General features: G+C 39.7%; 1 protein-coding gene across 1 annotated transcript in view; it reads left to right on the plus strand.

Annotated features, from left to right (window-relative positions):
- kazna (kazrin, periplakin interacting protein a) overlaps positions 1 to 20,441 on the plus strand; it is a 99,998-nt gene that overhangs the window by 7,379 nt on the left and 72,178 nt on the right. Inside the window, exon 3 of the mRNA XM_085916377.1 lies at positions 13,833 to 13,990. Coding sequence (XP_085772503.1) covers positions 13,833 to 13,990 — 158 coding nt within the window. The remainder of the gene's footprint in view (positions 1 to 13,832; positions 13,991 to 20,441) is intronic.

Genomic DNA, 20,441 nt, shown 5'->3' on the forward strand with positions numbered 1-20,441 from the left:
GTCTAAAGATAAGTCTACTTTCTGCTTTCAGATTGTCAGGTGTGCCGGGAGGGGGACGGATTGTAATTGAAAATGCCAGTCCTCCGAAACAACCAAACATGCGTGGTCCACCTAGTTTCAAAACACACTAAAAGACACCCGGACCTGCAAAAATTCAACATTTACCAGTTTCCATGCTCGAGCAATGTCTCCAAAAATAGAGCCCTTATAATTACCCAGAATCACAAAAGCATTGCGGTACTGTTCAAGCAAACATTAAAAAAGACAATTTTCTCTAGGGTAGTTAAGTTCTGTTTCTTTTCTCACTTAATATCATCCTCCTAATACTCCACATTAAAAGATGGGTTCATAAAGCAGCGCAGAGGTGGACCTGATGTGAATTTTTAAACTGGGACCACTCTTTGAAGAGATTAATTCCTCTTGGTCTTCCACATGCACATGCACATGCACAGATTTAACTAACCTCCTTGCCGGATGGACTCGCCTGCAGTGAGAGATTAGCTTTGTGGTCTTGCTGCTGCTAATCATGTGAAAGACTAATGCTGAATTACCTTGTCCTATGAGATCAGTTAGTTAGAAGTTTTTTTTTTTTTTTTTTACATTTGTTCCTCTTTGTTTGTGTTTGCTTGTTTTTGTGGTTCAGGTACAGATTTTACAGGAGCATTTTCACTCTACTCATTTGTATGAACATGATGCAGGAAGCCAAGAGAGGTATATAATCCAGTCTCTGAGATGCAGGGGGAAAGAAATTCACCTCAAGTGCTTCAGACTCAGATACAGGCTCACTATAGGGATGGGAGATGCTCATTTACATTTAAGAGCGGGTTCTTAAAGCAATAGAAATTAAGTCTTTTCAATCTATTCAGTTTGCACTTGCTGGATGGCTGTAAAACCATAATCATGTGTCCATTTTTTTAGTTAAGTTTCATTACAGCATTCTTTAGTGACCTCTGTAATAATAATAATAAAATAGTTCTATAAGGGCAGCATGGTGTGGAGTCTGCATGTTGCCCCCGTGCCTGCATGCCTCCGGATACTCCGTTTTTTTTTTTACACAATGCAAGGTCATGCTTGGTAGGCCGATTGACCTCTCCAAATTGTCTGTAAGTGTGAGCGTGACCCTCGTGAGAAAAAGCAGTTCAGAAAATGGATGGCTGGAGTTCTATTTGTGACAAGGGGATTGTTTGTTAAAGAAGATTCTTTTCAGACCTCTGACAATGAACATGGTCAAATAACCCTGCTTTGGGCTAGTGCATGCAAAGCAGGCCATTACAAATCTGAATGTCAAGTCTACATACCGTTTCCTATATTTTATCCTTACAAAGTGTTTACATCAGCACACAGTCTTCAAAAAGAATAAATAGTGTTTCATTCCTTCAAAGATTGTGCACCTCTTTTGCTTATCACCATACTGCAAGTGATGCTGTTTTTCGCTGCAGCTTTCTCTGCTCTGTTTTGCTGCTGCTGCTGTTGTTGTTGAGGCACGAGTCACACGGCATTATCATGACAACATCGTGGCTTCAGTTCACAATGCAGTTTGCCCCAGAAAGGCAAAACTTGTGATGTCGGATTACTGCTTTTGGTGGGGTGGATCAATTCAAGGTCCTTTTATGTCTGTTTTCAAGGAAAAAAAGTTTCAGCATGATACAACTCTTACCAAGAACAGTTTCTGAACGGTTCATGAACTTTTAGACATTTTTCTGCACTAGTTGGTACATTCCAGCAGGATGCACATTGATATGAATGGAGCCAAACATCAAATGAAACACGCAGAATATGTCCAGCTCATAACCACAGATGAAGGTGCATTATTCTTGTGCACCACAGAGCAACTGGTATTTATTCTGTGCAGCCTCCCTCTCCAAATATCGAGATTAAGCTTCACTCATGGGGTAACCTATGAACTGTAGAAATAATTTCTCTTGATTTCATTACATCGTCAATTTTAGGTTCATCCTGACAGCTCAATACCCCAAGCTTTTTGGCAGTAGTTTATTTGTACACAAACATTAAAAATGACATCTGCCCAAATTTTTGAGCAAGCTTCTACTGACTGACTACCTACTGGAATTCTGATCCAGCTATGAACCAAGCCACTCAAAATGTCTCCTTTGAACAATCTGAACAACTTTGATCTGACAGTTTCTCGACTCTTACCTATTCTCATAAATATTCAGTATTTAAAGTCCTACTCTGGAGAATCACAACAGTTTCATTTAAATGTAAATGTTTTGAACAAAACGTTTTCAGTCTCTTTAGTGATCACCGTGGGCTTTATTTCATAGCGTTGCATTTTACCCCGAGGTATGGTACAGCTGACTCGGACAATGTCATCAATTGTAACATTTATTGTAACTTTTTGTGTTTGAGATCAAGTCATGCATTTTCTGTGTGTTGCACAGGAATTTTCCTTGATAATTAGTTTGAACTCCGTAGGTCAAGAGTTTAAGCTTAGAATCACCAATGTCAACAATGTTACAATTATTCCCGAGCTCCCCTGCCAGTCACCATTTCCAGTCCTCCTTTTGTTTGTGTTGCTTTTATGATGACCACAATTGGGAAACTAAACAGCCAGTTCCGCCTGTGTCTCCCCTCTTGACAATACTGCCGCTTGCTCACAACGAGAGTGCAATGGGAGTCGGACGGCTTATTGAGCTGTATATAATGTAACAGTTTATCCACTTGTTGTACTGGGAGCTGAAATAAACAACCACGGCAGTGGCTTCTCTGTCCGCATGGAAATTAGGATCCTGCAAATTAATCTGCATTCTTAATCTTATGATGTGTTTTCCCTCCCGTAACTGTAACAGAACACAGTTACATTTTTTGTTTATGCTGAACACTGACTGGTTCATGTATTCCACTTCTGGCCGGGCCTGACTGCAGCACAGCTGGAAGCACATGACCAGTCTCCATCTGTTGATGGCACCACTGCTTGATTTACTGACCCTTTCCGGGCAATTCCGGAACTAACAGACTTAAACAGCTTCTTTCGGAGCGGCATTTTCAGTGGACTGGATACTATTTTCTGACCATTGAATCCGACCATTGGTCCATTGGTTGAGGCTGTTAAATCGAGGTTCACCTGTACTTCCAAAATCCTTCAGTGTAAGCGTCATTTTATTGAGAAGCGTGAAATTACAAAAATGCGCTGCTGCCTACAGGCTTGGCATACATACGACAGTTGTTGACTTAGTTTTCGGTCTAATCTCCATTTTATTATTGCTTGCTAAATTGTACTTAGCGGTATTTTAGGAGCTCAAAGGAGTTTGTCAATGTAGACTTTTAGTAGAAAATTAAAATGATAAAAAGGCAGAAAATCACAATCAGTGTGAGCATAGAGTTTTCCAATGTAGTGTTGTACCAAATGATTTCCCTTCTGGCACCTTTGCGAGGCATCTGTAATCCTCACTAATCACTGCAAGTTGATTGTTACTGTTTCAAAACGTTTTCCTACTCTCTGCTATTCAAATGGCACATGCTTTTTTTTTTCCGGCTGCATTTATCGCTGCTGGCAGGTGGATGATGTGTCAACAGTGGCACACAATCCCTCTGCCAAGCACATCAATCCTCGTCTTTAATCCCTCAGTTGCCTGTATCTAAATCCTTACTTAAGGCATGTTTGGGCTCACATCTAGACAATCCATCTGTGCCGAGTTGTGAGACGAGAGCGCATTGATCGGTGATAATGGCTGAATTTAATCCCCCAAAACATATAAACCACTATTTCACACTTCAATGCAATAAAAAGCCCCTGATGAGACTTGGAGACCCCCGAGTTTGAAATGTTTCTTGTTTACTTGCACCAGTGACGACTTAAATTGGGAAAATGTTCCCAAACATATTTGGCAGCCCCCATAATATAAAATGGACTGAGTCTCTTTCATTGCAATTTTTTAAGGGGTTTCTAAAGCATAGCTGGTCACAGTTATTCATTCTGACAAATATTCCCCCTCAGTCGATATAGGAATAGCCATCCAGTCTTCTTATCTCAAACCAGTGTGTTGAAAATGGAATGAGGACTCATAGAGGGGCCGTGGCAGAAATGCTATTGCTCTCTATTTAATAAGTATGATGTGCTATAAATCTGCATTGGAAAAATTGGTCGGTCCCCTTTTGTCACATCCTGAAAAGAGAGAAAAATCATTCTCATTTTTAACGCACACAAATATTATGCGGGGCAATATATTACCCTGAGACTGTATAATAAAAAAGGATGACCTCCAAATTGAAGCTGCAGTCTTAACAACTCAAGATAAAAATGTACCCGTGTGTTCTATCCTCTCAACAGCACTTGTAAAGACCGAAATCCACATAATAGAAAATAATGTCCCATCAATCCCAATGAAGCTTTAAAAGGATGGGCTGACTGTTCTAAACTCCAATTTCCATCTCGATATTGTCCTGAGTGGGTCAACATTGCTCATAAGATTTTCTATGGTGAAGGTCTGGATAGAGAAAGCTCAAATTTCCTTCACCATCCTTATGAACAACTTCTTTAAATCGCAGTTGAGACTAATTCAACCAGACTGCCGCAGGTTGCAGCCAGGTAGTGTGCTCCATTTTTGCCACTATTTCTTTAAAGGTCCTGTGCCATCAAAATGAAAATTTCCCGCACTGTTTTTTGTGTAACATAGGACAGAATGAGTCTCTGACATGGTTTAAGTTTTACATTTACGTGATTGGTGGTTTGCCTGCAAGAGCTTTTGAAGGCCTGCAAAATGAGCAGATTACAATTTGGCATTTAAGAATGTATACGTTCATACAAGTTGTAACAACACGCGTGTGTCTTGTGCAAAGATAAAACTTGGCATCAGCTTGCAACCTTAAAGATGTTGAGGAAAGAGGCTTGGTCAACGTACGCTTTCATACACTACAGATATAGTTCCTCTTTCGAGCAACACAGCCACTTTATACACAAACATTGGTCAGTCCCCTCTGGCAGCTGTGAGGTCATACAGAGTACCATGGAGGTATGTTTAAAAATAAGTTTTTCTGCAATTGAAAACCAGGAGGACACTGTGGCTTCGTGCTGGCAGGCGAGGTCGCCAAGCATCCACAACAATGGAATGCTGCTTTTACCAAAATAAACTGAGCTAAACTAAATGCTAACCCTAAACCTTATTTACATATTGAATCATTAATGAAATCAGACATTTGTGACAAATGAAGAAAGACATTCTGCTCATTTCTAATCCAAATTGCAAACTTGATAAAAGGGTATAAAAAAACTCTAAAAAACGGTGGAACGATACGTTTAAGACAAAAGACTACTTTTAGATAATTGATCCAAAGTTGAAGTGCATTGGACACAGCAGCAACTTCCTCTTTTGAGTTTTCGCCCTGAATGCTCGCAGACATTTAAAGTTGCACCTTTCACTGTAATTTCATCAGGCAGAGGCAAGCTGTTGCAGTGCAGCGAGAGTCGAGCTGTTAGACTGAGCTGAACCCTCAACGCTGTCTAATCCAATCATTTCAGCAATCAGTGTGACATTTAACTCCTGACACAATTAGTCAACTCCGGGGAATTAGAGGAGAGGTTTACATAGATAGTGATGCCTTTAACTTTATTTCGCCTTTAACTTATTAATTGGTCCACAACCATTCAAATGTAATGCAATTAGACAGCTGAAGCAATAAGTGTGGTTTAGTTTGATCAAATCTTCTTGATGAAAAGCAAACAGTTTTTACTTGACAGGGGACTGCTGTTATGCATGTAATTCCTTTTTGTTTCGGTGATGAAGTGCCGACAGCAGCTTGCAGCTTCCTTGGTCTCATCAGTGGTGATGACTGGAAAAGAAATTGTTCTCGTCAGGTGTAGAGACAGACTGCCCAGGCCCTCCTGGGGAAACTAGTACGGACAAGCATTGTACTATAATCACTCAATTCCAAAGAATTAAGTTGTAATTGAGGAGAAATTAACTGTGTTACCTGACTGCAACCACCAGAGGTGCTGTTGATTCTGACTCGACTTGAACAGTTCAAAAGAGAAGCTAGTCAGTGTCATCTTTTTTTTAGTAATGTATTTGCTATATTTGGAAAATTTTCATGAACCCTCTAGTGATTATTTTTGTGACTTGAATTCCCGCAAAAAAAAAAGACAGACAATTGAGCGCAATCCTTTTGGCATTGTGTTCTGTATCATAAGAAAGGCTTGTGGAAGGCAATCATAGACTTACTTGCTCAGTGTCCATTTATAAATTTCAAAAGCAATAATTTGGCAACACATAGGGAAGTTTTGACCTGACCTATAAGCGCCCAAGTTCATCTTGCCTAGAAATGCTGCTTGCCTGGATGTCAGATTAATGTGATATGTCACGATCTTATCCGTGCCATCCAGTGGCCCAAACTACGGTCGAAAGGAGTTAATTGTTTACTTTGTAGTATATTTTTTAGTATGTTAGTTTTATTGGCAGTCCAGCTGTGAGGGTTTTGGAATGAACCCCAGTTTGAGAAACATTCGTCAACATCAGATCAGTCGGGTCAACATGACATCACCATGGGATGTCAATGGCAACTAACAAGCAGCACCTCCGACTGTTCAGACAAGGATTCTCCTGTCCCTTTAAAAAAACAAAAACAAATCAATGTTCATATTAACCATGGTCGATCAAGGCGAGCAGCTTTTGTTCAGTCAAGACAAGCGGCTTTTGCTCAGTATATGATGTCTCCCAAGAACTATAAATGACGATTGAACTTTCAAACCACAAGAGTACGATTATGTGTTTGCTTGCTAGATATATAAAACATAATTTTATTTAGCCCAGCTCCTCATCAGTCTGAATGTTTTCATGCTTTCATTAACTGCTCCATGTTTGCTAATGCACTCAGCATTAGCCAAGTCCTGTTCATCTCCGGGTTCAGACAGAGTGCATAATCCACTTAGAGAGGACTCATTTCACACCAAGAATGACATCACTGCAAGAAAAATCCAATCTCGCCTCTGTGTGGGTGTGAAGTTTAACTCCTGAACTATTTTATCAGGGCCGGTGTATGTGTTTTAGCTGTTTGAACGAGTAAAATAAAGGGCTGCCGTGACACCAAACACAAGCAAACATTCCTTTGTCTCTCGACACTTGGCCCAGTTCCAAACTGTGACAGCATTTACAAAGATGTGTCATCTTGCACTTGAGTGATAATTTGGATAAGGCTCACTCTCAAACCACCCTAGGTCAATAAATAAATCAAGACCCTAAAGATTTTAAGTTGATAAAGTTATTACATTTTGATAGATCTTGCCAGTCTTTGGTTTGCTGCTTGTTCTTTATGACCCAAACTGACCTAAACCAGCATGTCTACATCCCACAAGATCCCAGACATCCCACAAGATTCCAGACTTTTCTCACCAAATAAGAATCATGATTGTACCCGTGTTTTTCTCCCCCTTTGATTCCCAAAGCCATACTTCCATAGCTCTAAGTCAGAGAGTTGGCGAAAATTGCACTAAGTGCGAAAGCCCATTCATTTACAACGGCGTGTCCACAAGGCGGCGACATTTCCCCGTTACCGGTGGCTGCGCGGCGGGAGAGTGACAGAGCTCATCCGAGCGGCTGGAACTCTGCACCGGCGTGGTCGAGCGTGAGGCCTCGGCACTTTGGCCGCCTGGTACCTAAACACTTCCATTGATCCAGCCACGGAGGGTGCTGGCTGGTGGCTCCATACCTCCATAGCTCCATACCTCCAGAGCTCCATTGCTAATTACTTTAGCATAATACCTTTATGGCTCTTCTAAGATTTGTTTCATTTCTAGTGATATAGCAAAACCAAGCTTTTTTTCTCCTTCCAGCATTGCCCACCCCAATTTTAATATGTCAACTTGCACCAAAATAATATGCAGTAATCCCTTGCCACTTCGTGCTTCACCTATTGTGGCTTCACTATTTTGTGGGGTTTTATACGAAATGAATGGAAAAAATCATTTGTGGCAAACTAGACCAACCAACCAGGAGTGATGGGAGAACAGCGTTTAAGTTCACGCCCTGATGAGGAGCTAACGAGGGACAGTTAACGGCAATAAATACTGATAGCGGTGCGTGCCTGTGAACAACGCGGACGTGACTGAGGACAAGCATGGGAGGCGCGGCAGCAGAGTTACAATAATTAATCAATTAATTGACAACTCATCGACAATTAAATTAGTTAATAATTTGATTGCATTGACCTACGTAAACTGACAAAAAGAAATTACCCTGACAAATAAAATTCAATTCAGCAATAGAAATACCCTGCCCAATTTTTCACTATAATTGTAAAAATCAATCTTCTTTCTCTTGAGCTAAATTAAGTAATGGTGGGATATAATGCTCATATCCATTTCACAGAGAATAATGTTTTGTTAATCATTTAAGAGAAGCCTACAAGTTGGAAGAAGTGTCAATGATGTGGAAGCGAAACATCAGACTTAAAAAAAATAAAATAAGAAAGAGATATACATAATCTGGGTCTGTCCTCTTTTTATGTCCAATACAGAATTATTGCATCCAATTGGGCTCATTGCAAATACAGACTTCCATTCCTCACATTCAGCTCAGAGTTTTTATGTGCCGAAGCCAGATAACAGTTTTATTTGGAACATGTTGAAAATGTGACATGTCTGAAAATTGGCAGCTCCCATTTTGGGAAAGATTATGACAGCATTGTTGAACTTTGCTTTGTGTCAATTCCCATGGCAGACACTTTTGCTTTCATCCTTTTTGGGAATGGAATACATGAAAAAAATCCCGTTTTTTAGTGCAAAATATTGTAGTCTACATTTCCATGTAGAATGGATATTCATAACAAAGTTGTAGCATACTAAGTCCTACGAACACACAAATGAATGTCCATTGAAAGCTTTAATGATTTTAGAACAGATCCACCTGAAATTTGTTTGGATTTAGAAGTCAAACATTTCTCGAGAATTGATCTAGTCCTGCCTTAACTCTAATCCTCATCATATGCGTGATTGCCTAATCACACATTACTGTTTGTCTCATCACTCCTTCTTTTGGAATATGAGAGAAAAAATGTCAACGTCAAAGCCAAAAGTGCAGTTGTAATCCGGTGATACATGGTAAAGTTGGGTCTTTTTTGGGGGAAAAATAAATCTAGGCCTGACTCATGATGCAAATGCGGCAAACAAACAAAATGTTTAATGAAAACACAAACTCCCTAATGGAGGTAGCTTGAGGCTAAAACTCATTAAACATGCCATTAAACTTCGGTGCCTGGAGTCTGTTTATGAGCATCTGATGTTTATAAGGTCACAATAAAATGAGATGAAGTCGGTGCACAAACATTAATCCGATTCTGCCTTTTGTTGCAAAACATCAGATACTACAGTTATTTTTCTATTTATTGCACCAAAATGGGGCACAAGCTCAAGCTGCTATGTAATCCCTCCAACAATTGCAGATGTTGTTTCAAGTGCCACACAAAAACATGAGAATGAGGACAGAGAGACTGAGCGAGCTGCTGTACGAAGCTCAGCAGAGAATTGTTCAAAAATCAAGGGGGACTCGTCAGCTGCTGGAGGGACGGTTATGAAGAACCAGGCCGTGTTTTTTCACGCACGTATGCGTATACAGTGACACACATTCCATTTTGAAACCCGTCACCTCGGAGGCCTCGTCCCATATCAGTTTTTGCTCAGCCAGTTCCGGTGCTAATGGATATGATTAGTTGAGTCTAATGAGCTCTGTAGAGAGTAGCGTTCTGATTGCTGTGTACTGCTTTGCAACAGAACCCCCTTGGGAACTGCTACATACAGCAAATGATGTGTTCTGACTAATTGAGCATTTTTTTCCCCTTTTTTTCCATTTCCGCAGATCTCGCTTGTGTAACGAAAGGAAGATGGACGTAGTAGCAAATGTATGCGTTGTTGAATGTCTAATACGTGTTGTAACCTACCTGTGAGTGTGCTGTTGGCACTAATGTATGTATGGAGTGAACCAGGTGTGTGACTGTTTGGAATGATGTACCTCAATTCACTCAATGACCCAGTTATATTTGGAGTATCGTCAACAGATATGTAGTCCTGCTGTGCTTTCAAAAAAACGTGAGTAATTGATCCCCAAAACATATAAAAAGGTATTGGTAAAATGTTTCTTGTATATTAATAAATGAAACATAAATATACCCAAAACCATTGTCCCAAAATACTTCTACGTAACTTCAATCTATTTTTACATTAACTTAAAAAATGAATTGCTTACAAATGATTTATATTCGTTGCACTGGTTGGACTACCTTTAAACTGGATATGTGAACACAAAATATGCAGCAACACACACAGACAGATGATATAATGATAGTCACTGGCAGTCTTTCTTTGTTCTTTGCCGCAAATGCACAATATTACTACTGCAGCTTACTGAATCACTTGGTTTTGAAACTCTTCCTTGAGTATTTTGTATGTCTGTACTATATTGCTTCCTGGTGGCCAAGATACACACACGCACGCGCACCATCTCTTTCGATGACTATGGAGAACTAATGAATGCTGCATCACTGCACCTCAAGCAAATGTCATTCAAAGTCCAACCTTCAAAGTTCCCCTGTGTGTTAATTAAATACAAGGATCCTTTTCAGCCCTTTTTATGAAAAGGCAAAACTTTCAGTCTGTTCATGCATACTGCATGGTGATGCTTTGAGCGCTCCAAAGATTTCATCTACATACATGATGTGGCGAGCTTGTGGAATATGTTAAATTTCCCCTCGTAGGTCAATGAGTTGTTCCCCATGAGACGAAAACTCTCCATTAAAGCATAACATTTGTGTTTTCGTGCCTCCACTGGCAGACTTTTTTTTTTCCCATCATTTATGAGGTTAAAGATTGGGATTCGTCCGTACCCAAGTGATCTGACTGATTTGCATGTATTTTACGGTTTGATTAAATAGAGTGGAAGTGCAGCGGTTTGACATTAGCAACAAGACTATACGCGCGGTTTGGCCAATTGGGGGCAATGTTGCACAGCACTGTCGAGTGCTTTTGCTGCAGCATTTGCCTTGAGTGTCTCATCGAATTCAGGATTAGAAATTGTCCCTTTATGATTTTTTTTTTTTTTATAACCAAAACATTTCTTTACACATCAAACAGACACATTAAATGTGTTCTCATTCCCACTCGCCCTACTTTAAATGCATTCTCGAAAAAGATAACAATTAAGCTCATATAGTGGCCAAAAACATTTATTTACTAAACAAATCAAAGCACATTTATTCACACTACTTTCACGCTGTTCAACCAAGCACAGCAAATGCAGAGGTTGACAGCACAAAACATTTGGCTCATCACTCTCTATGTATCAGTTTTCCCTTAGATTTGTTTGTGTGCTATGAACAATTTGCCATGAAATGAGGCCCTTTTCCCTGGACTCCATCCTGGGCTCGTGCATCATCTCCCATTAGGAAAACGTTGTGCGTTCTTTTCAGCATTTTTCATCTGTGGTGATCTTCATTTCTCCTGGCAGCCACTGTCTTCCCCAGTGAAGATAAAGGCTCGACAGGCAGGGCACTGCTCTGGAATCTTGTTTTTTTTTCTCAACACCGGCTGCTCAATAGGAGGACATGCAAGGCATTTTGACGATTTAGAAGAGGAGAATACGGCCGACTGCAAAGGGCGAGACAATTCGGCTGAGAAAGTGAGCTCTCTGAACTAAAGAAAGACACAATATTCTGAAAAAATATGGCACATTCTTTTCAACTTGTCAAATTCACAAAGAAATATTTTACATTTTTATCAACAAGACAGTATCAAAATATGAGGTTATGCTCGTTCTCAAGCCGAAAAACAGACCAAATATAGAATCGAATAAGACTAACAGAAGCAAAGTAGAGGGTTGCAACATAGTAATATTCATTGCTAATATTCATGCTTGTCCGAATAAGGACAATTAAAAAAAGAAAATAATCATAATCAAGATATTATCCTACATCGGCCAATGGACCTGACCAGATCATAATCTGTATAAAATAATCATATTGGTTTTGCTCAAAGTATTATGTAGTTTGTTAATTCATCAGATGACATGCAAAGCATCCAAATCATGCATTGCTGTACCTTGTAGTTTCAAAGGTCTATTGACCCTTGTTTATTAGATTACTAGATTAATAATTATTAAAAACAAGCTTCAGATTACCACCAAGCATTTACATTTAGAATTTCTTGGTTGAGCAAAGTCTCACCAAGTCTTTTTTTTTGCATTACTCTTAAAAAAATAGCTGCTGATGACACTAAGCTCAGTAACCATTGAAGATACTGTAAGTAGTGAACTACATAAACGCATTGCCGTCACAATGGCCCGTGTGTGCATTCTAAAGCCACTAGAGGGCAGTAAGTATAAGCAACTCAAGCGCCTTCCAATACGTATTCTCATAGCCTTTCACCTTTTACCCGTCATTCACTAAGATAAGATCACTAAGACTTCTCACTCAATGTTTGACGCTGACTCCTTGCACGACAAGCAGCCCACTCACACGTTCAAACATTCGATATCTGCTCCACTCTCACCTCGAGGGGGCACGGCCCTCTCCAGCCCCCTCATCCCCTTTTTATCTCAACCGCCAAAGCTGGTTTGCTTGGAAATGTCAACCACGATGGAAGAATGCTGGTTATGTAATGCAAACATCCGTGCTGAATTTCGTTGCTTTTTTTTTTGTAACTGTGGGAATTTGTGTGTGGGGAAATGCTTTATAGTCGCAAACACCCGCTCAAATTCAAAGCCAAAATGCACCCTATTCAGTACAGATTCTAGATGAATTTCTCTGTTTGCGGGCGGTTTATCAGTTGTCTTTCCAGCTCAACAATCGAGGTGCCCAAAGTGTATGAATGACAGTTTTGTAGATTTGAAGGTTTCAACACTGGAAACATGGATAATGAGGCATTAGGGGTTAGAACAGTCACAGGGATATAAAATAAAATGGATCGTTAAGGGGGGGGGGGAAAATTGCACATACTTTCGGAAATTACTTTTTCTCTTGCAACTGTGACCTTTGAAATATTTTCTCTGGCCTCTCTGAGACTGAAGAGGTAAATGGAAGAGGTTTGAGGAAGTCTGTGCACTGGGAAGGGGAAATGCAGCCGGGTTGGCTACTTTTCACTGTGGGAGGCAAGCTGGGAAGGAAACCTGAAAGGACACACCAGGGCAAAAACTTCGGAACAAAAACAGGATGGCTCACAGGAACATTCCGGATGAGAGAGGGTGTTGATAGCCAAGGGAGTCGGTGACAGTCGGAAACCACATTCTGCCCCTCTGCTATTATCCCTGGCCAATAAGAGCATGGAAGAAAATGAGGACCTTCAAGAGCCTTCACTGTCTGATGGAAATGTCCATTCAGAAGATCATTTAATAAGAATTCTGATTATTGCTGTTGGCAGGCATGATGCTCACTTCTTCCAAACCGGCACTTTTCAGGAAAACAAAACAAGAACCAAAAAAAATATGGCATGTTTGCTGAGCCATTACCATTGCATCATTAAAGTGCGTAAGCAATTATCATTACGTCAGATTGGGCAAAGATTTGTCAATCATATGTAAATTGGAGACTGACCAATCATACTAAGTTGTGAAAAAACGTATTAACCAAATTTGGATAATGGTTTCTGTCCGACAACAACAATTGTGTTACCATCAATATTGAGCTGGAAAAAAAAAACAGTGGCATTCAGAATGCATCACAACGTAAGTGCGTGACTTTGATTTGGGGGGAAAGTTGTCGAATAGGGCAAGGACAGCCATTGTTACCAAAGGCTTGCCAAAAACTGGTTCTACTTACTTGGACGCATACAAATGTCCGGAATGTCTACTGTATTGTAGTTGATGCAAGTCAATTGTGTCTCTGTCTCCCTCTAGCGGTGCAGTCCCTGAACAGCCTGAATGATCAGATCGCAAATTTCATGGTGACGGAACCCAAATCACTTGAGCAGAATGATCACGCATATTGTCCCCCTGAGAAGGAGACACTGCAAAAGTCAATGACCTTGATGAGACACCTCCTCGTGGATGCTCAGGTATGCAAATCGGACCTCTTTACAAGCAACGCGGGGCTACAAAAATCATTGTCCATAAATATTCACGCACCGCACCTACCCACATGTTTATTCCATATCTAGGGAAAATCTCTGAGCCAACACCTTTTATTCTGACCCACCCCAAAACGTTTTTCCCTTTGCACTGCATCACATCACTCAGCAAAGTTTTATCCAAATTGCAAGTCTATCAAACCAGTGCCATTTCCTTGTTACTCTCAAAATAAGTTTAAAGTTCCATCTTTTTTTTCAAACTATAATTCTGTTAATACATATGAGAAACTACTCAAAATGTTCATTGGCCCATCTCAGGCACTTTATTTTTTGTCATTGTTTTATTGTATTACAGTGTTTCAAACTTCTTACACCATGTACCACCCCATAAATACAAAGAGCCCCTTCTGAAAGTTTTGGAGCGTCAAGGTCCACTCCTTCATTTTTGTTGTATACTGAAGACATTTGGGGTTCAGATCAAATGATGATTATGATACAAAACTCCAGCTTTTACTTCATACCATTTACATGTAAATGTGTTAAATAGCACAGGACAGAGCACCTTTTTGTTTTAAGCCATCCACTTTTCAAGTGAGCAGATGTATTTGAACTGACCCAATGAAATAAGGTTAATATGAATAACGTTTCATATTTATAGTTGTATATAACTCTTATTTGCAATAGCTGCATCAAGCTTGCGACTCATTGACTTGACCAGATTGTTGCATTTTTTATAAGAAATAATTTTCAAGGCCTTTACTTTCAATTCTTCTTTCTGGGGGTTTCTCTCTTCAGTCTCCTCTTAAGGTGTTAAAATGCATGCTCGGTTGGGTTAAGGTCCGGTCATTAACTTGGCCGGGCTAAGACCTTTCTCTCTCCCCCTGATGAAGTCCTTTGTTGTGTTGGCTGTGTGTTTTGGGTAATGGTCTTGTTCCATGATGACACTTCTCCTGATAGGTTTGGATGCATTTTTCATTTAAATTGGCAGACAACATGTTTTTTTGCACTTCTGAATTTATTTGACTGCTACTATCATAGACTACTGAGCCTTTTCCAGAAGCGGCCATGCAAACTTGAGCCATGACATGAACTCCTCCTGCATGCTTCACAGATGAGCTAATGTAGTCATTTCCATCACTTTGGTAGTGGTTCATCGTGGCCTCAGTCCATAAAACTGTTCCAAAACTTTTGTGCCTCATCTTTGCACTTTGCAAAATCCAAACTCGCTTTCAAATTGTTTTTGTGTTTTTGCATGTATGTTTCTTACTTTGAAGTTGTAACTGAAGTAAAATGGGACAAGATTGAACTACTTGTTGACGTCATCACTTTGGTACCTTATTTCCCTCCTTTGAGTAAATACAACAAACATCTCATGAAATAAATCTCTTTCGATCATTTGGAGGGGATAGAAGTATATTAATATGCCATCTAAAAGACCAAATGGACACTCCATGTCCATTCTTTCTCTGATTTCGCTGATGTTTTCCCTCGTGTTGACAATCTTTTTGTGGGAAGAGGATGAAGAGCCCAAGATGAGAGGCTGTGATCTCCAATTAGAGGCCGCCGTCGAAGAGGCAATGTCAAGAGTGTGAATGAGCTGTTTATTCAAAATTATTCAAATGAGCTTGATGAGTTGTCACGCACCCTAATCCAACATCTGTCGTTGTGTACGCACACTGCATGACAAAATGTTGGCATTCATACAATTTACTAGTTTCAAAGAGGAAATTCTTGTATCAGTGTTTATATTTATTTGACGTCATCCACGGTAGAAAGACATTTACAGCATCTTCTGACTTGCATTTCTCTTTAGAATGTTACCTCAAAATCAATGGATGACACCTAGTGACTTCCCTCGATTGGAAAGTCTGTGCAATGGGGACTTCACATTGCCTCTTCTTAGTCCCCATTTTTGTGCAGTCAGTCTTGGAGGAAATTTGCTGCTGAGCTTCTGAGCCTTTGCTCCTGACCTTATCTCTTGCTCTCCTTCCTCCTGCAGTAACCAGCTCTGACTACATTAGTGGACCTGTCAGTCATGTGTGGTTGAAAACAGGGAGTAGAGAAGGAGTTTGTGGCACAGGAGCATGTGGATGCATCTAAACAAGTCAGTGGAGGGTGACTTTTGTCCGAGGAGACGCTGATAAATAAGATCTGTGTGACTCCCTCTGACCCCCATGCTGATGTATTCATCAGTGAAGAGATGCTGACAAGACCCTCACTTTCTGAGAAACTATTCAATGCACATCAACACAAAAACACCATAGCCATCGTCAGGTTTTGGCCTTGTTTTTCTTCGTTATGAACTGGAACTGAGGTTTTAGACAAGCTGGAGGCACTGATGAGCAATTTCAAGATGTCAAGAAAAATGTAATCCGTCACACAACATACAGTGGTGCCTTGAGGTTTGCGTTTAATCCGTGACGTCAATGTGGCCCTGGTCATACATGATGGACAGTGTGTTGTGTTAGTGAATCATCTAAATCTGCTTCTCTCATGAGCATCTATTGAGTTCGTCCATTTAGTTTTATGGATGGTCCTTATGTTCAAGTTAATTCTCCCCGCTGCCACCAACCTCATTTCCTGATGCCAGGGGATGTTTTCATCGATAAAACTCAGATAAATATGAATATATAGTGCTACACAGTAATGGGTTTGGAGGATAGAACACCACCTACCTACGCATCAATACAACTTTTGCATTTAAGTTTCATTTTTCGGCGTTGTCTACAACACTCCAATAAATCCCTACCCCCCCAGTTGATAAATACACTGCCTAACGGGTGAATCACCCCCTCTTTGTCCTCTGAGATAAAATAAAACTCAGACCCCAAGGGATTTCAGTGCAACAGATCATGATGGTGCTGTCTAGTTTAGTGAGTTACTGTTCTTCTGTCTTTATTTTGTTGCAGAAAATCTAATCTTGAATCAAACAATAACATCAGTATTCTGGCCAACACAGTGGCTTCATAGAGCCATACCTGAACAATAATACCAACCTAGCTTTTGCACTCTGGAATTCTGTTTGCATACCTGTTCAAAAAAAACAACGAACAAACACTCGCCAATTGTCTGTGTGGATGTACAGATAGATTCTGTTTCTTTTCCAGACACCTGCTGGCAACTTAGCGCCTGCCCATAGCTTATTCTTGCAGCACTTTGTTGTATTGGCTGTTGTTCTATAACAATAGAATGTCTGTGCGCAGGCAGCCTGACAGCTGCTGCCAATCAAATTCAAAAGGATAACCACGTTCTCAAAAATTGCTGGAAGTATGCTAACATTGTTTTTGGGAACAACGAGGGATGGTTAAAAGCTGTCTGTTAATTTTATAATCACTCTACATAGGCCACCTCATAAATGTGCATTATCATGCAGCTATCCGGGAAGTATCCTATTAATATTACAACACATCTGACTCACTTTCCGCATTTATGTGCCAAAAAGTGCCAAGGTCATGGAAGAGTGCATCCCGCTTGCAGTCTCAAGAGCACGTGGGGGAGCGGGGGGAGCTGTTGAAGAGGGATTGAGTATGTGATGGGTTTCGCTGGGTCAATCTGTCCTTCTCAGAATGGGACCTCAGCTGGTCCTCCAAAACATGCTTTCTGTTCATGCATTATGCATGGCCTTGGTCCCGTCCGCTATCCCCTGACACCAGTGGACCTTTGAAATGCACCAATGATGTTTTGCAACCCTCTTTGTGTGATTTTTGTAGATCCAATCGCTTTTTCTTCCGGGAGTCCTTGTAGATGTGAAACTACATCTTCTGAACTACTATGGGATGTATAATTTAAGTGTTTTAGTTTTTAAGTGCTTATTCAAGATTCAAATTTCAAGAATCTGTACTGTACTATACTGTGACTGATTACCTAGAATGATGATTTGGCAATCCTTTGGCACTAGCCTAATAAAGTTGATAGGTCAAGGAACCAGATCTGTAAGTAGAAGTGGAAAGATAATAATTAAAATGCACTACTTGAATGAAGTGAATGAAAATTCACTTGAAATTCAAGTCAATTCAAAACTTTTCTATCCAATAATATGTTCTATGCAAGTAAGTAAGTAGTAGTTTGAATTAAGTAGAAAAATCCACCTGTTTTTATTCATCTCAGGGGGCAGCCATTTTGTCACTCGCCGTTAACTGACATCACATGACGTCATGGCTCACCTGTTTTTTTGTTTTTTTTTTGCATGCAATGTTCACAAGTAAGTCTGTATTATACGGCCAACGAGTGGTCAATGCACACACACCAGAAGGATCAGCGTATAAAATGAAATATGCAACAGATGAGGAAAAACATCCATCCATCTTTAGAACCGCTTATCCCCACGATGATCGCGAGCCTATCCTAACCGTCTGATTTTTTTTTTTTTAACATTATTTTATAAAGTACAGCATTTTTGATGCATTCTAAAAACATATAACAAATACTTGTGTTAGTTATTTGTGTGTATGGGAACCTGGAACAGATTAATGATATTCAAATTAATTTCATTGGGAAATTATTATTTGAGATAGGAACATTTTGAGTTATGCGCATGGTCACAAAACAAAATAAATTAATATCTCAAATCATAACTGTAGTGTACTGTTATAAACAATGAAAATGATGAAACCTAAATTTGTCAAACACCTCTCAATACTCTATCACAACGATGTCATCCTTTGTCGCTGCATTAATGCTAAATAATGACTTTCCTACTGAAGTACATACAATAATTCAAAAAGCTAATGAAGATTATAGACTTCATATGTACATTTACATAACAGAGAGGCTGCAAAATGTCTTCTCATTAATTCACTAGTTTAAATGAAGATGCTTACTGCTATTTTGTGTTAACAGTTAGGGTTGGAATCCAATATCTCAAATCATTCTTTTGTTACAGGTCTGCATAGACATAGAATCATTTCAGTCATCCAACCGAGCTATAAATAAATATTTTATCATTGAAGAATATGCTTTGAAATTGACAATTCTGTTGATGAAAACATTTCTTTAAAGCCTTAAAATAGCATCAACGGTCCAACTCCAACTCAGACTTGATACCATACTCTTGTGGTCTTCAGGGACACACAAGATAAAGCCTTCAAATACTTTGAGCCCTAGACAGGTGCGTTTTCATTTTTGTGCCAGGGCATGTCTAGTTTTATCCATGTTTGGGAAACTGTCAGATTGTGTTGCGCCTCGCTGGAAATTCCAGCGAACCAGGGGCATTTTCTATTACACGCCCCAAGTGCACCTGACAATTTGGTGACAGAAAGTAGATCAAATTTAGAGCAGCTAAAAGCAGGTCTAAGTTGTGGTGCAGACAGATTCTGAGCTCTTAGGACGTAGTTATCTGGTGGATGTCATTCTATTTCATCCCAATGCGTCATTGTAGAATTCACTTCGTTGAATGAATTATGAATGATTCTGATTAATAATACTATTGTCATAATCAAAGTATGTTTCGAAAAGCACCTGTCCAATTACGGTTCGGTGTGCGCTATTTGTCTCACACAGGTCTTGCATTTCCTTTTAAATGTACTTTGCGAGTAGTGATCTTATGGAAGGACTCCACCGAGTGATTCTACAATGTGAACTGTGCACTTCTAATATGCTTAATTTACAGGCAAAAAGGAGAGACGGTTTCAATGGCTGGCAAACAAGTCGACTGTGTTTCCCCCCACAATGGTACACAACAATGTAAACATGCCTTTCTATCATACCTGCCCCTGTCTACCAAAATACCATCCATCACCCCAAAAAATAAACAGAACATTCCATTCATGTGTAAAGTTAAACTGCGCTTTCATTGGACTTGTACTGGTTAAGAAAATACGGCCCTTCAACACCAAGACTGATGTTACATTTTATTATAATATCAGATTGTACTTCAAGGAGTGTCTTAGCTCAACTTTCTTTCACAGTCACGTCGGCAATGAGTGAATCAAAATCAGTTGGGAATCACCTGACTTTGCAGCAATGCGATACACCGCAGAGCCTTTGTGAAGCTATAGGTGGTAAATATGTAATAGGAAATATCATCATCTTGGGTCATGTCGATGCATTATAATTACCTGACAAAATCGTTGACTGTTATGATTCATTAAGACCTTTTATAGCAGCTCCCTCCATTCATTTTGAATTAATTGAGTATTATGTCCTGTTTGATTAATAGTTTTAGTGTTATGTTGAATAACTCTGAATGTTTCATTAGACAAATTCAAAAGTGCTTCATTTAAGCTTTGGGTCTTTGAATACAAGTATTTCCATAACACACCATGTCAAATTGTGGTTGCTTGGCAACACAGTTTGTCTGACGGGCACCATCACAGAAAGGCACATTTGGTTTTGTTCTTCTGTGCATCTTTAATGGAAAATGTAAACTAAATGACTTTCTAATCTTTGCAATTAGTAACATGTTTTTCTCATACATTAATTGAGGCTTATCTTCAGATCT

This window comes from Syngnathus leptorhynchus, chromosome 1, assembly GCF_054491065.1.
Source record: "Syngnathus leptorhynchus isolate UIUO chromosome 1, UIUO_Slep, whole genome shotgun sequence".
In the NCBI taxonomy this organism is placed as follows: domain Eukaryota; kingdom Metazoa; phylum Chordata; class Actinopteri; order Syngnathiformes; family Syngnathidae; genus Syngnathus; species Syngnathus leptorhynchus.